This window comes from Lytechinus pictus, chromosome 2 (assembly GCF_037042905.1).
Source record: "Lytechinus pictus isolate F3 Inbred chromosome 2, Lp3.0, whole genome shotgun sequence".
Classification (NCBI taxonomy): Eukaryota; Metazoa; Echinodermata; class Echinoidea; order Temnopleuroida; family Toxopneustidae; genus Lytechinus; species Lytechinus pictus.
The window spans coordinates 17,408,079-17,425,751 of record NC_087246.1 but is presented as its reverse complement, the minus strand read 5'-3'; the positions used below and the strand labels follow the sequence as shown (position 1 = coordinate 17,425,751).

The 17,673-nt window shown below is 37.1% G+C and overlaps 1 protein-coding gene across 1 annotated transcript in view; it reads right to left on the bottom strand.

Annotated features, from left to right (window-relative positions):
• LOC129254672 (helicase SRCAP-like) overlaps positions 1 to 17,673 on the bottom strand; it is a 46,049-nt gene that overhangs the window by 25,771 nt on the left and 2,605 nt on the right. Inside the window, exons 2-15 of the mRNA XM_064111521.1 lie at positions 16,439 to 17,298; positions 15,686 to 15,968; positions 15,134 to 15,265; positions 13,359 to 13,552; positions 12,291 to 12,476; positions 11,263 to 11,403; positions 9,436 to 9,628; positions 8,710 to 8,981; positions 8,215 to 8,293; positions 6,204 to 6,407; positions 5,297 to 5,430; positions 3,505 to 3,603; positions 2,113 to 2,290; positions 500 to 636 (exon numbers count right to left, since the gene is read on the bottom strand). Of these exons, the coding sequence (XP_063967591.1) occupies positions 500 to 636; positions 2,113 to 2,290; positions 3,505 to 3,603; positions 5,297 to 5,430; positions 6,204 to 6,407; positions 8,215 to 8,293; positions 8,710 to 8,981; positions 9,436 to 9,628; positions 11,263 to 11,403; positions 12,291 to 12,476; positions 13,359 to 13,552; positions 15,134 to 15,265; positions 15,686 to 15,968; positions 16,439 to 17,281 (3,075 nt within the window). The 5' untranslated portion in view covers positions 17,282 to 17,298. The remainder of the gene's footprint in view (positions 1 to 499; positions 637 to 2,112; positions 2,291 to 3,504; positions 3,604 to 5,296; positions 5,431 to 6,203; positions 6,408 to 8,214; positions 8,294 to 8,709; positions 8,982 to 9,435; positions 9,629 to 11,262; positions 11,404 to 12,290; positions 12,477 to 13,358; positions 13,553 to 15,133; positions 15,266 to 15,685; positions 15,969 to 16,438; positions 17,299 to 17,673) is intronic.

The window sequence follows — 17,673 nt, the reverse complement described above, 5'->3', positions numbered from 1 at the left end:
TGTATCTGAATTAACTTCCCCATGAGTCTAATTGACACACAGTCTCAGGGTATTGGAAACAGATCTCTTATTCTGTGAGGTCGGATAGCACCCATCAAATCATGGTCAGACTAGTGGGTGCGCTAAACCTCATACAAACAATTCAATTTGAGAATTACAAAACCAAGAATATCATCATGGCAAATACCATGGTAACATGAATCTACAACCATTTTTTTCATGCTAGTTCCCATTACCAAATTACCATAAAAGTCGGCCATTATGCGACAGGGCCTGGGGAATCTTTGAAGTTTTGCATTGTCATACAGATAACTTAGAAGAGGCTTATAAAATACCATGTGTTTAGTCCTGAAAAGAACTACTGGTAGGAGGAATCATAGAGATGGAAATTGAAAGGCAAAAGAGAGAAAGATGAGAGCGCGAAGTATCTCTTGTGATATAAGGTGAAGTTCCGAGGAATGGAAACCAGATACAAAATGATCTCAATAATTGGACTTACTGTTCTCTTTAACTTCCTCTCTTTCTGGCTACCAAAGTATGTGAGGATCTTGAAGCCTGGACACCATTTCTTGAATTCCATCTCCCAATTGAGCATCACACTAGTAGGCACAACTATAAGATGAGGTCCCCAACAAGCTATAATAGACAGAAGCAAATGACATTGATGGTCAGCAGAGACTTTTGCAGACATACCTGCACCTGTAAAGTTATACCCCTTTAGGCTTTTCTCAGAGTCTACTTATAATTGCCATTCCACCTGATCTGCAGTTTGATTGACTTCTCACAGTTCATACTTTGAAAGATGGGCAATAAATAATGTTGCTTAGCATAGATTATTCTTGTATTGAAAACCATGCAAGTCCTCTCTGTTATGAAACAGACCTGCTTCTCCCATGAATCAGGAGTTTTATATCCCTCTAACATTACATAATAGCAATTTGATATGATATTGATATATATATTCGATATTGTAGAATGAAGAAAAATAGTAGTAGGGCTGGGACTAAAACCCGGGTACCCGGGTCCCGCCCGGAAGCCTCGGGTACCTGGGTAGAAAAATCAATACCCGATACCCGAAAATTGCTTACCAATAACGTATTAGCGTAGTGCATAGTGTAAGACATGATTGTAACTCATCACAAAAGTACACAAGTCTCATTTTGAATCTCGCCAATTAACCTCGAAATATCCATAAATATACAAGTTTTACAAGTGATGATGTGACTGAGATCGTTCGATCGTCGCCATGTTTCTTAATTGCAGCTTGAGCATACGAAGCGCCAGCCAACCACGTTCGTGTTACCATTTTCAGTTCATCATAAACCGAAAATAAGGTTTATCGCTAATCAGAATCGCAATGCATCATGGGATCGAAAAGGGGGCCGTTAGCTAGCTCTGCACACGTGCAGAGCTAGCTAACGGCCCCCCTTTCGATCCCGTGATGCATTGCGGTTCTGATTAGCGATATACCCATAGAGATGTATACTAACCCGATTGTGATTGGCTGGCGCATTCAGCGCTCAGAAACTGCCCGGAAATCAATTGACTTTGTGCATGTAGTGATAGATTCTACAAACTCACGAACACGATGTAATATCGACGCTACTTCGTAAGATTTTGACGGAAAAGCAAGAAGTTATCAAAATTTGCTTACCTGTGTGATATCGGTAAGAAAACAGATCCTCCGAGAATACCTTTCATAATTAATATGAAATATAGGAAAGTGGAATTCTAGGTCGATTTTGGTACGAGGTGACAGAGTATTACAGACTTGTTTTTATGGAATAATGCGTGGGGCACGGGAGGCTTGCACTGCGCATGCTTACTATATTTTCATGCATAAGTTTGCTTGCGGCGCAGTGGCTGGATGATGTCACCTATGGGGCTTTTTCCACTTGTCATATTTCATGCAACATGAATTTCGGGTACCCGCCCGAAAATTGCCTCGGGTACCCGAAAACAAAAATACCCGGAAGTCCCAGGCCTAAATAGTAGTCATAATACTGAACAGGATGTATAACCCTATCTATGCTTTTAAATCTGATAAAGTCTATGGGATGGCAGAATCAAATAATAAACCTAAAGAAATAGAATAAGTGAATAAAAGCCTACCTTCTTCACAGGCAAGATGGCTTAATAATGCAATGGTTTGGATAGTCTTGCCCAAACCCATCTCATCTGCCAGGATACCATTGAGTTTCTTCTCCAGCATGGTCACCAACCAGTCCAGTCCTATATGCTGGTATTCACGTAGGGTGTGACGAAGCAAGAAGGGCACTTTGGTTTTAACCTACAAGGCAAAGGAAAGACCTATTATTACCTTTTCCAAAGAGCTTTCCTACATGAATCAGGTTGTGGAGATATGGATAGTCAAACCTCATTCCATTGGTTCATTAAATCCATTACATAAAGCTTGCCATCAAAACAATTTATATGCATTATTCTTAATGGCTGGATACCAAGACATGTTGGACTCTTGGGAGTTATAGGTGAAAGAAAATTTCACGCCACATGTCCATAAAATGACTAATTTCATGGGTTTTATTTTTTCTTTTCAGTTGGCATTTTAACAAATATCTAAAATTTGATACACTTAAAGGGGAATCCAGCCTTGGCCATAAAATGTTGTGTAGGAAAGGAGAAAATAGATTGAACAGAATGGCGAAAGTTTGAAAGAAATCTGACAAGCAATAAGAAAATTATAGCTGCTTTAAAATTGAGATCACTAATAGTATGTAGATTTCAAATTGGCAACTGGGTAAGTAAATTATGACAAGGGGCAAGGACAACTTTCCCATAGGCCATGTACTTTATTATCAGGGATTTGTGGTTTTCTCCTATGTACCCATTTCCCTGGGGCAGTAATCTAATTATAATCCAGGTAGTATATTGTTTTATGTCATCATGAGAGAAAAATATAATTTGAAATAAAACTTTTGGGGAAAATGACATATTTTAGCCATAATATGTATTGGAGTACATGGAAGAGTAGTCCTTGCCTTACATCACTATGACATCCCATATGCGGCCAATTTGAAGTCTGATGGGTATATAGTGATTACCAATATTTACAACTTTTAAAAATTCATAACTTTCTTGTTGTTTGTCCAATATTGTTCAAACTTTCACCTATCAACTTGTCTGATTTTTCTTTTTCTTATAAAAACAAGTTTTTAGTTGGGTTGGATTCCCCTTTAACATGGGGGACATGCATTACGAATTTATCATATTGACAGGAGGGGGGAAAAAATATATTTTTATTTGGGGAAAAAAAATTTCGCTTCCAAACCCAAATTTGCTACAATGTACGTATTACAGTTCATATGGACTCTCCCCAATTTTCTGGGGGGGGGGGTTTTCCTAGTTTCTTTTAGTTTTCTTTCAGTTTTCCAGGGCTTTGCGCTAACCCGTGTGTAATTTTTCATGACGATTATTCCCAGATAAAAGCAAAGAAATAAACTATGAATTCACTACAATTGATTGCATTTAAGCAGTTTGTCATACCTCTGTATCTAGGAGAGTATATCCTGTTGGCTGTAAACTCTGAGCAGCAGCAGCAATGTCTGTGATCTCCCTGTTTGGACCAGCTTCTTCAGATGTTCCCTGTAGAAAAAAACATTCAAACTATTTAGTACATACCATGAAATAAAAAATTGTTACAATTTTCTTCTATATTTCTTTGTAAATTTTTTTTTGCTCATTTCAGACTTAAGTAGTTACCAACAGTAACGCATTTGCCCCCACTACCTCAGTAAGAAGTGGTAATATGTGTTTTATTTTCAACAAAAAAACAATTAATTTATTATTATTTTCAGACAACTCATTTAGTGATAAACTGTCATTTGCCTCGAAAAGACATGTCTTGTGAGTCTATAATATTAAACAATGCACTTTAAAGGGGAATCCAGCCTTGGCCATGACATGTTGTTTTGGGAAGGAGAAAAATAAATTGAACAGAATGGTGAAAGTTTGAAAGAAATCGGACAAGCAATAAGAAAGTTATAGCTGCTTTAAAATTGAGATCACTAATACTATGTAGATTTCAAATTGGCAACTGGGTAAGTAAATTATGACAAGGGGCAAGGACAACTTTCCAATAGGCCATGTACTTTATTATCAGGGATTTGTGGTTTTCTCCTAAGTTCCCATTCCCCTGGGGCAGTAATCTAAATATGACCCAGGTAGTATACTGTTTTATGTCCTCATGAAAGAAAAATATAATTTGAAATAAAACTTTTGGGAAAATTCACATTTTAGCCATAATATGTATTGGAGTACATGGAAGAGTAGTCCTTGCCTTACATCACTATGACATCCCATATGCGGCCAATTTGAAGTCTCCATGGGTATAGTGATTACCAACATTTACAACATTTAAAAATTCATAACTTTCTTGTGGTTTGTCCAATATTGTTCAAACTTTCACCTATCAACTTGTCTGATTTTTTTTTTCGTTATAAAAACAAGTTTTTATTTGGGTTGGATTCCCCTTTAACCCTAATTCTCCTGGGGGGGGGGGCCATAATGGCCCCCCTTCGACAATTTTCGCGATATATCTGCTGCCCAAAATTTTGTGACCTCGCCGCTCACTGACTTTTTACTTTCAAGTCTCATGCAAATTTTGAGACCATTGCGACATTATGTAAGTGCATTTCAGACCCAAAATTGCTCATAAACGTGATTTCATGTACAAATCCAATGCAAATTGTGTATTTAGCCAAAATTCATAAATGTATCATTATTTCTACTTTTACTGATTAAACTTAATTAATTTTGCCTTGTTTATGATCAGAATTAAGTCTGGAACGATTTCCATCGGGAAAAAAAAAAAAAAAGTGAAAAAACAAAGAAATACATAAGAAATTTTAAAAACAATAAAATACATAAGAAATCGGTCTTGGTACCAGAATTTTTTTCATTCACAATTGTATTTTCACCAAAAAATAGCATTCTAGGAGCTTTATTTAGTGAATCAGAGCAAAAAGTATGATTTCATGAATAAATTAGCATAATTAGTTCATATAAAATAAAAATGTATGAATTCAGTGAAATTTACCAATGCAACTGCGTAGATTACGTCATTCTCTACCATCATGCAAATTTTCGTTGTGATCGCGCAATCCGCGGCTGAAATCTTAAGGGAGGGCCATAATGCACCCCCCCCCCCCCGAATGAGAAGAATCAAAATACCCCGGGAGATTTAGGGTTAAAAGCCCTGATAACTTGACATTGAACAGGTAAAAAGAAACTGAATGAGGGGTCATAGGAGAGTATCTGAAAGTCACATATGACATACCTGTGATGGTTTTGCTTCAAGGTCTACATTTTCTTTTTCAGGGTTGATGAGGTATTCCATTCCAACATCCTTGAGCTCATCCTGGTCCTGTTCAGCATCCTCCTCATCTACCTCTTCATCTTCAGATGAGGATTCTATATTTTGTTGTTGAAAAAATACAAAATATTAATCTTTCCACCATTGTCATTTTTATTTGGACTCATGGCTATTTCCAACAGTCTTCACAGTGCACCGATAGGTTTGCAGCAGGACAATCATCATGGTTAGAATGATTAAATTGCTCTCCAGTTCCTTGGCTGCCAAATGATGCACTGGGTAGATTGCTTCAAATAATGAATTTAAAATAAAAATCAGAAAACTTAATGCAGACATACCAACATACCAAATCTATCCGATAAACTAAATGATCAAAGATAACAGAAAGCAGTTCACAAGGTATGTGGTTTTGAAAGGCTTTCAAGAACACATTGCCTGGGAGATTTCCGTACGTGAAAGTGGAGAACATGATAGATACTTAAAATGTGTTAGAATGCTATAATTCAAGTTCTGCACTAAACAGCACAACCTGAGAATGAGAAGATTCTGATCTGATATACGGAATGTTGTACGAGTTGTACAAGCACAGGATAGCTTGACAACCCCTGCCACTCCAACACTTAACAATGCACGTGATTATAACAGCAATGTTTCAAATTTTTCAATAACTTTTATTTTTCACATTTTCAATGTGAATTATTGTCAATACACATCATTCCTTTGTTATTGATAGAAATTATCTTAAGTGAAAAGACTTTCCAATAAGCTGACCTAAACTGGAATCAATTCTCCACTCTGCCGATAATTTTGGACATGAGAAATTCTACCCCCTTCCCATTTAAAATAAGTAACCCAATAACAAACTACTGACCTTGTGATGACTCTTCATCTTCCTCACTCTCCTCATCTTCATCTGCATCAGAGAAATCAAAGTCCTCAGCGTAAGCTCCTTGGTATTGCTTCAAAAGTTCTTCAATTGGGATTTCCCCATCAGCAGCTAGATCATTCAGTTCAGCCTTGTGATCAATATCACCTTCCTTTTCTTCTTGCTCATCAAGGGTCTTCTCATCATCATCTAAGTGCATAAAAGAAAGAATCATTTCAAAGGTAGATTAGTCTGATATGTCCCTACTCTGTAGAAAAAAACTTGATATTCAAAAGCCTCGATTATATTATTGAAGGTTTTCAATCATATATGACACACTTATTAGTAATTATCACCCGTATCAGACATCTGAGCTGGTCATTTACAAAACCGTATTTCCCTGTATTTTATTATTATCAGGAAGGGATAGGTATATTGTTTGTATTTTCCTCGGTCTCAATGCGCGTATTGACTTTGCATGCAGAGACGACGCAAAATATACCTTTGTATTTTCCCTGGTCTCACATCCGGGCCTTTGAGGATGCGAATGAAGTGATAGGCTTCATAATGTTCCGCGCACCAACGATATACGTCATAATAAAGACAACGCTGGATCTGGGCGCTTGCAATTACGTCATAATGGTAAAGTGCAGAGCCTAGACACTGATATTATCATGACACAACAGAACTCTATTCTTAACCCTAAAATGGCCGGGGGGGGGTTGAATCAACCCCCCCCTCTACATTTTCTGCGATCATTTCGCCGCGCGAAATTCTTTGACCGCGCCACTCGCAGAGTTTATACTTTTAGGTCTCGCGCATCTTTAGAGACAAAATTTACGACGCCCGGGTACGCGGTTCCGAAATTACGCAACATTTTGTAAGTGCATGTCAGACCAAAAATTGTTCCAAAACGTGATTTTGTGTACAAAGTCAATGCAAATTGAGTTTTCTCATCTTATTCATAAAGATATGATTATTTTTACTTTAAACAGCTGAAAGCAATTGATTTTAGCATAATTATGCTTCAAAAAGGTTGTGCAATAAATCTGGTGAAAAAAATAAAGAAAAACAAAAGGTTGAAAAACAAAGAAATACATAAGAAATTCATAAAACAATAAAATACATAAGAAATTGATTTCCAAACCGAAGTTTTTTTCAATTGCAATTGTTAAGAATGCTACAAAGAATATTTTTACCAAAAATTAGCATTCTAGGAGCTTTATTTAGTGAATTAGAGCAAAAAGTATGATTTATGCATTAATTAGCATAATTAATTCATATAAAATAAAATCTCATTATTTTGGAAAATTTTACCATACAGCCTTGTAGATTACATCGCACACTACCAGCGTGCAAATTTTTGCGGCCCTCGCGCGATCGACAGCCGAGATCTCAGGGGGGGGTTGAATCAACCCCCCCCCGGCCACAGAACAGCCAAAAAAGCCCGGCCTAGTTAGGGTTAAAAGATAACACTGTTATCATGATTTTTGCTCTAGATATCTGATTTGGATGATATTAAAAATATTGACTGCCCTTCTTTCGGGGAACATCAAATATATTGCCCTTTAAAGACCCATATTGCCCTCGTCTAAAGACTCGGGCCAATATGATTCTTTTGCTGGCAATATATTTGATGTTCCCCTCAAGACCAGTCAATATTATATAAATATTCAACCCCTACAAAGTCATTGATGAGTAATCCTGCCCAAGTATTTGATTGATATTTTGGATGAGAATGGCTAAGAATTGCTTGAAATTACTTCCTCAAATCAATCCTTATGAAGTCTATTATTCCTCAGTGAACTTTTTAACTAGAGGAAAAAATTTCAAGAACTTAATAGCATTTCACGAAACAAACAGTCAGTGATTTTAACTAACTTTTGATGAGCTACTTAAAACCATGCATCTGATAGATTCATAACCAATTTGTCAATGAAAATCATAAGATGCTTCATTAAACACCCCTCAACCAACATTGGATGGCAATGAAAGTGTAGACAGAACAAAAACTTACCAAATTCATCGTCTTCATCTGCTGATAATTCAAAGTCTTTGTCATCTGTACTCTCTGTGATCTTTGATTCAGGTGCAGTCTGTGGACAAAATGGAATCGTATGAATATATTTCTCTCTTCTTTTGGTAGTATACTTGTGCTTTGGTCACACGGGCCATGAAATGGGATTAGAAATCAAATATAAGTAAGATTTAAAACAATTCAACAAGAGGATTGATGTTAAATTTTTTGTTGATTATATGCAAGAGGAAAAATGGTTTGACTAATATTTATCAATTTAACATCTATGTGACAGACTGACAGGCATTTTTTTTTGGGGGGGGGGGGAGGCACATGATGGATTTCAAATTAAAAATTGCAAGTATGAATATAAAGGGTAGTTTCAAAACAATATTGAAATAATTCTGTGCATGCGTATGGAAAAAGGCTTGGTGGCTTTGGTAAAAAGGCAGCTTCCTGTAATGAGAAGGGTTATGACATTGTTTGTGGACTCACCACTTCTTTCAGAGAGGCAGTAGACTGTGTCCCTTCCCGTTTCTTGGAAGGGTCCTCTTCCGCCTTTTTCCCTGAGCTCTTCTTCTCTTCCTCCTTCTGTGCCTCCTGTAGAGAGCTCAGCAATTCTTCTATTGGAAGCTCACTTTCCCTCTGCAGCTGTTCAATCTCACTCACACCAGAAACCTCACCTGCCTTGGCAGCCTGCTTCTCCTCAACGTCTATCGTCTCCTCGTCATCATCACTGTCATCTCCCCGAGGTTCAAATTCCACATCTGGAGCGGAAATATCAAAACAAGGAATGTTGGTTGTGAATATTTGGAACATACAGAACAAGGGCTACAACTTCTCTATGATATAAAGAATGCTGGTTGTCCCTAATTAAAACACAATTTTGAAGTTCCTACAATTGTTTATCATTAATTGAATCATAGTACAGAAGAGTTTACTCTTTAATTTAAAAAAAAAATCAAAAGTATAAAAATTACAGTCAGATTTAAAGTAACCAAATTGTTACTAAGTGCATGTGTGTAACGAGGGAGGGGGGTAGTGAAAATTTCACCACTTCCAATTTCCACATCACATAGGTAAAGTAGTCATCCAATAAATTTCTTGTGCAAATTTTCTGTACCGCTAACATGTAAATGTGCATCATGAGAAAACGTACACAATTCTCTACTTGAATGATCACCAAGAATAGATATAAATGAAAGACATTTTTCAACTTACCATCTGCCATGCGATCAGACCTGGGACTCGACACTGAGGATCCCTGAGCGGACGATCCTGCAGTGCTGGTATTAAGTCCTTCAGTCAACCATGATGAATACTTCTCAGTCTGACCAACGATGAAATCCAGCTGAAGATCCAATGCCTTCTTCCTTCGCTCGTCTAACCTACTCTGCTGTTTATATTGCACAACCTACATGTAAAGATAATAAGTTACATATGCATATAATAGAATTAAATCATGCATCATACTTGATGATGGATGAATGCAACTTCCTTAAAACCAATTTAACACTGCTGAAAAAGGCAATTAAACTATAATATGTAAACCAATGTCAAATATTAAGAAAATAATGAGCAATGGTAAAAAGTGACAAGAGAGACTACTGCCTAGAATAAATCTTTGTTTCCAGTGAGGAAAGATAATACAATTCACTTTGATGAGGAAGTTTTAATTTGTTTTAAAAAGATCAAACCTCATTGACCAAAGTCAAATATATTTAGCAAGTCTCAGAAGTTGCATGTGTTGCTTCCTCTGAGGTTTAACCCTATCTAGGCCGGGGTATTTTGAGAGTTCATATGGACGGGGGGGGGGGGGGGGGGGGGGGCCTCCCAGTCCCCCCCTTGAGATCTCAGCCATCGACCACGCGATTTGCGCCGAAAATTGGCATGCAGGTTGTCTGGGATATAATCTACAAAATTGTAGAGTAATTTATTTCATGCGAATTGTTATTAAGTAATTATGCTAATTTATGCGTAATTAGTATGCGAAATAATACTTTATCCTCTAACTTCATAAATAAAGCTCCAAATGTTCTAATTTTTGGCATAGAAACTCTTTGTGGTGTTCTTAGCAAGTTTACATGAAAAAAATTGTGATATCAGATCAATTTCTTATGTATTATATTGTTCTTTGCAATTTCTTATGTATTTCATTTTTTTTGGACCCTCTGTTTTTCATTGTTTTTTCAATGCAATTCGTTGGGAACTCTTCTAAGATCATAAACAGCATAAAATACATAGATTTAGACCAGCAAAACTAAAAATAATGATACATTTATGATTTTTGGTTGAAAACACAATTTACATTGGCTTTGTACACGAAATCAAGTTTTTGAGCAATTTTTGGTCTGACATGCACTTACATAACGTTGCGAATTTCGGAACCGCGTACCCGGTTAACACAAAATCGGTCTTAAGAAAAGTTGCGCAAGACTTGAAAGTAAAAAGTCAGCGAGCAGCGCGGCCAAAAAAATTTTGCGCGGCGAAAATATTGCGCGACTCATTGAGGGTGGGGCCTCGGAGGCACCCCCCCCCCCCCGGCCTAGATAGGGTTAACAATGATACAGTATGGACACTCAGTAGGAGTGTTCCTTATATTATGAACCTATCAAATTTCATATGTGCCATGATCCATTGCTGTATATGCTACAAGAACACTGAGCATGTACAGAAGCAGTCATGACCCGGATGTTTATCTTGCCACATCTCGAAGCAGAGTGTGTAGACTGATACTAATCACACCCTCAAGTCGAATATGGCATAGTCTACTACCATCTCCAGGAGCCAAAAATTACAGACCCTGCCAGTATTAATTTGCAAGTTACATTCAACTTTACCCCAAACAGGAGAGAACAATAGAGGTTCCAGAATCCCTATTATCACTAGGCCATTCTATTGTTCTGACATTTGAGTGTCTGCATTTAAAATGAAGAATACTGACTAGCACTGAAATAACAATCTACAAAAGATCAAACAAAACTAGTCCTATAGAGCCAAACTACACACATCTCGCAATGGGATGACCAACAATAAAGTGAATTGTACCTTTTCAATATTAGCCCAAAATGCTTTGATTTCTTTGGCAATGTTCCCTGCTATCCTCTTCAGTTTCTGCACCTCCTCCTTGCCAGCTTTCATTTCCTTAGCCTCTTGCTCCTGGTGATGTTTAGCTACAGCTCGAGCCAGCTGTGAAATAAAGAGTGAGGAGATATTATGCATTTCTCACTGTATCAAATATATTAGCCTGAGATAGCTCAAAGAATTCAGGTTGGATCATCAAAATCTTTGTTGACATGACTAATACACCTGACCTTGGTTTATTTTAAAGATTACCAACAAAGGCAAAGAACCAATGGAGGAGCCTATGCTGAGTGGTCTAAGGTGCCTGACTAAGCATGTGAAAGTCATGGATTTGATTCCAGACACAGCACTTTGTGCTTCAGAGCGAGGCATTCTGTTACAACCCTTTTTTCTTACAATCAATTAAACGAAAGAGATACATGCATTATTGGTACCAACATGTGCATGCGTTTATCAAATATGTGGCAAAAATATTTAGAACTGTAAAAGGTGCCTTTTCTCAATTAGCATGTGTATTCCCTTACTGAACAATAGTATCTTTACATGAGCATCACACCTTCTTAATCATCAGAAGTGAAATATTGCAGCACATCCTCGTTCTTTCAAAACACCACACATCTTCAATTCAAAGAGAAATTTGCATGAAAATAATTTGTCCCGAGTCTGGTGCCAGACAATGTATAAGACATATGTCTGAGGATATAGACTAGGAGTTGATGTCTGAGGCTGTAAGCACCATGAACACTATCAATAAGCAGAACTGGCGACTCTAGTCTGAAAGCCTCAAACTAATAATATTATAATTCTTTTAGGGCATGTTCACCAACTAATTAATATAGAATAAAACCATATTGAATGAAATGGAACTTAATAATAATAATTACATAAATAGAAACTATATCAAATGATACCCAATACAAGAACTGAACAAATTCAGTCTTATATCCTACCAAAAGTTGGTATAATATCTGGTTCAGGCTGACCCTGCATACCTTTCTAGCAGCATTTTTCTTCCATCTTCTCTCCTGAGCAAAATCTGTAGCAAGCCATTGCATCTCTTCTAGTAGGTAATCCCAATGTGACTTGTGCCTCGGAGGCTCCTGGACTCTTGGAAGACGCTTAGCTGACCACAGCCCATCCCTTCTTAACTCTGCTATTCTCTGCATCACCTGGGCTTCCTGTTATACACGAGAGAAGAATTGGCAAACAAGTGAGTTCACAGATTAACGTGCAAGTGGACCCCAAGATCTTAGAAACACTCATTTCAGCTGAATCACACAATGCATAAATCACATAAATTTTCAAAAGAAGGTGCATTTCCAGGGACAATATTTTTAAAGTGGCAAGCTGTAATTCTTTGATAGTTACAGTAAGACACCTGTATTTCCCAGCCAATCAAATCCACGAATATTTGTCAGGTGACAATAATTGATGGAACATCCCCTAGGGAGCATTTCGTGTAGAAATTTTCACCAAGAACTCTGCACACAGTACATGTATAATTTTTTACACAGATTACAGCAAACAAATAGGCAACGAGTTTAACCCGAAGAGCGCTGATGTAAATTTTACCAAACTGGGATTGTATGAATGCTATAATTCAAGTTCCGCACTAAACAGCACAACCTGAGAATGAGAAGATTCTGATTTGTTCTACGGAATGTTGTACGAGTCAACAAGCACAGGATAGCTTGACAACCCCTGCCACTCCGAAGACATTGTACATTGACAATGTCAGTGATATCAATTAACTTCATAATTAATTTCTGTTTCATTTCTTTTCCAAGGCGATCAATCACTAAATAGCTATGACAAATCAAGATCATTGCTGCATGCACTGATTATTCAGTCTGATCAGGAACCAATATGTGTCCCTCTCTCTCATTTGCTACATCCACCACAAGCCCATGTATTACAGTTCCAAATACCAACATGGAATGCATGAAAATAGAGCCCACTGAAAACAGAAAAAAGTATGAGTGCTCCTATCCAGGACTAAACATATGCTCACAAAAAATACAAGGAATACTGTGGAACATCTATACTGAGAAAATAGTTACCTGTTTTGCCCTTTCTACTATCATTTCTTGCGAACCGATAGTGTAGTCATAGACTGCTGAGAGGGCTCCTTGTCTGGTTCCTTGCCTTTCTCTTGATAACCCAGTAGGAAGGTGAGATTTGACCAGGCTTTTACTCGTCATCTGACCTAATGATGATGGAGCACTTACATTGCGACGCATGGGCGAAGCAAGACCTGGAAAATTATCATTCAAGAATCAAAATATAAGAAATGTCACCCAACATCAAAGTAGGGAAGCATGGAACATTATTAAGGAAAAATCAAAACATGATCCAAATATACTGTACTCAAGTAGTATGCCTTGATGGGGAGTTATAAATGCAGATACTTGAGCAGCTACACAGAAGTTACAATTGGCACCAAGCCATGTCCCAAGTCTGGTGCCAGACAATGTATAAGACATCTGTCTGAGGATATAGACTAGGAATTGATTTCCGAGGCTGTAAGCACCATGAACACTATCAATAAGCAGAACTGGCGACTCTAGTCTGAAAGCCTCAAAATTGTCAATAGCTAAATTATTATCTTCATATATTCTATTCACATGCCTACATGATTTCTTAAGTGACATTGGATTAAATGCAGGGTTGTTTGATTTAAATCATGTCGATTTAAATCATGATTTAAATCACTTGATTTTTTTCAAAAAAATCACTGATTTAAATCAACTTTTATGAAAAAAATTAGTTTTCTCTATTTTCTCTTCTTCTTAACAGATACTTTCAATGTAATCATTTTCATTTCTGTTCCACATGCTTTAGAGATACTTTAAAAGAATGATACACCCTCATGGAGTCTGATTTAACACCACTGTTTTATTTTCAAATTGTAAAACAAGCAAAACTGATGAAAACAACAAGTTTCTAACGAAGTAATGATAAATAACTCTCTGTATGTACACCAAACTGTTAAATCTTCAATAAAATAATATATAAAATCTACAAAGGTGCTCAAAGTCCACAACTTGGATACTTTTACAAAACAGCTGAACTACTTGTATGTACCTCCTTCTTGTTACTATTAATACCCATTCTTTCAATTACTTAAGTTGAAGGCATATGTGTACATTTGATAAGAATTACATGTATTTTTGCATGCTTGTGTATTTTCTTATCAATACCCATACATTCAATTACACAATTTTAAAGTACACATGTATACTTAATAAGTAAGAATTTAAAAATGGGAAAGTTGCTGGGCAAGTGTTACTGTATGCAGCAATACAACTGCTGTGCTTGCTTGTTCATGTAATAGTTTGAAAAACAGCACATCAATGATGTGGTGGACAGTGGTGCTTATCCTACAGGCCTTTAATAATGTCAATTTTGTTGGAAATTCTCAAGTTCTTTGAGTACTTCATGCATTGGAGTAACACTTCGGATGTTTTGAACTGACTGATATAAAAATTTCAAGAGTTTAAATGTATACATAATACATAACATTACTTGGGCTTCCATAAAATGTACCTCTCTATAATGCAAATAAAAAAAAAAAAAAAAAAAAATTACCTGTATATAAGTGGATTATTGTGTCAAATAGTACAATACACAATGTTCAAAAGACTACTTGACCACTATTATTGGTGTAAAACAGTTTAAATATAGTTTAAAACTTGTTAAGTGTAACCATTATTTTTCTAAAAATCTGATTTAAATCATAAAAATCCGATTTAAATCAAAATAATCCGATTTTTTTTCTTTTTTTTAAAAATCAAAAAAATCAACAACCCTGATTAAATGAGACCTTGTAACTTACCAACTGAACCTTTGACATCAACAGTATCAGCAGTTATCTTAGTGGCCAATGGTGCTTCCTCAATACCAGACATGTTACCAGGTGTTGGTGTAGCAGGGATCACAGTTATTGAAGGCAATGCTCTTGATGAAGCTAAAATGTAAAAAATTAAACCAATGCTGAGCAAGGATAAAAAATGTGTACCACAAACAATTGACCATTATTTGAAAGGCAATATGTGTTTGATTGTTCAGATATTTGAGATTCTGTTCCATATTGGCTATGACTAATCTTTCATTTGTTTTTTTCAAAATTGGAAAGGCATTTTAAATGAAACTTACAAAATATGGATTGTTTTATCAAGTTCAATGAACATGCATGAAACTTGCTAATGGCAGGATTTTATAACTTCTCTGATTTTCATTCCAACCATGGGAACCTATTTTCAGACCCTTTTCCATGCAACTCACACAACTCCTTGTTATCTCACCTACTCCCCAACAATTCTTATCAATTCACCTCATAATGCTAATTACAAGCTCACAGTAATCAATGATTAAGAGCAAGGCATACCTATAGAGGATGATTCACTCTTAGTGGACACTTCTGACCCACCAACTTTGAGTTTAACAGAGTGCCCTTCGCCAGCCTCGTCAAGACCTGCCTGACTGCTGCTGCGTTTCCTAGATTCACTGGCCAAAGCTGCAGACAATCCTCCTGATGATCCTAACTGACCTTTCCGGCTGCTATCATCCCCATCGCTGCGTTTCTTCAGTTGGGGTGCCGCCTCCTGGGCAGATGTAGTTGCCAGAGTGATGAGAGAGGCTTTGCTACTGGATGCTGTACCGGTTTTAACCTGATGGCATGGAATGCATTGCATGAAATAAGAATATGAGACATTTAAACATTCACAATTATTTCTTATATCTAAATCAATAATTGCAAATCATACACGTATGATCTAATGAAACATTTCAATAGAACACCAATACACCTGTTAAAGATAGAATGAGTCTTTGCTTCTTATATTTATGTCAATAGTGAAACTCCTTTCTTATTCAAATTTACCACAACTAAACAAATCTGCATTTGATAAGCCATTGTATACCAGTATACTATTTCATGAGTTGTTTACAACAGTAATTTTGTTTTACATGTAATGCAAAGTGTAAAACATTGAGTGAACCTATATCAGTTTTATTACTGATTTTTCAAGTCTCAAAAACACGAGATAGAGACAAACCAAAATCATTGGAGTCTATGAATTGGAGACATACATACTTCCATCTAACATAACATTAATTGGTAATTCAGAGCAAAACAAACCTCAGTATTAAGGTCCTGGAAAGGACGCTCTTCAAGCTGTCTATTTTTCAAATACGATGCCAAGTGAGGATCTGGTTGCTTCTTCTTCCATATCACATAGTCCATCATGTTGTGGCTTTGCTGAAGGAAATACAACTCTGTGAGTTTATCCACATAAGAGTTTTGCACTTCTTTCAATGTCTTTCTCTTTTCTTCAAGAGTTTTTCGTCGGAGGTCAACCACCTCAGAGGGTGGTTGATTGGTGATTGATGCACTCATGTTTAATTTGACGGGTTTAGTAAGACTGGAATGAAAAGGGTTTGTCCGTGAAGGGCTGAAGGGAAGGGATGATGTCGTAGGACTGGCCCCGTGTAAACCAGGGGAGCAACCTGACCACAGGCCACTACCTGGGAATGCTGATTGGACTACAGAATCCACGGAGGGAGGACCACTGGGTGTATGGTAGATTGTTTCACCAGAAAATGCCAATGAACCCCTGTCAGGTTGTACAAGCTGCCTCTGTGATGCTCCAATGGATCTAGTAGCAGCTGAATGGGCCAAGTAATCTGCAACTGAGATGAGCTCTGGAGCCACAACCTGTAGGTGTTGACCATGGACTTCAACTGCATGAACTGACGGACTACCTCCAAATAACACTTCCCCAGTTTGGTTGACTGCCCTTGGAGAAAGGTTGGAGTACCTAACAGGATCGATTTGTCTTTGTGGGCCAGCAGAACGCTCTTGATGTAGCACCGTTTCATTGACAATTTTCTGGAGTTGGGTGGAAGAATCAAGGCAAGGTTCTTGTCCTGGCTGGACTTCACTAGATGGTATGCAATGACCCAATCTTCCCCCTCTTTGCATTGTCCCTACTTATAGCCCTATAATGAAAAACACATAAAAGACATTTAAAAATATTTTGGACTCATCAAGCATAGTATCTAACTCGACAATTAAAGGGGAATGAAACCTTTGGAATAAATAGGCTTGAGAAAAACAGAAAAATCAAAGAAACAGATCAACGAAAGTATGAGAAAAATCGGACAAACAATGAGAAAGTTATGAGCACTTGAATATAGCAATCACTAATGCTATGGAGATCCTCCCATTGGCAATGTGACAGGGATGTGTGATGTCACATGTGAACAACTTTCCCTTTGATGGACTATAAAATACCCCCAAAATGTCTCTTTTTGCTTTTTCTTATGGTGATACAAGCTCTTTATCCATGATGTATTCTTTAAAAATCTGTATTA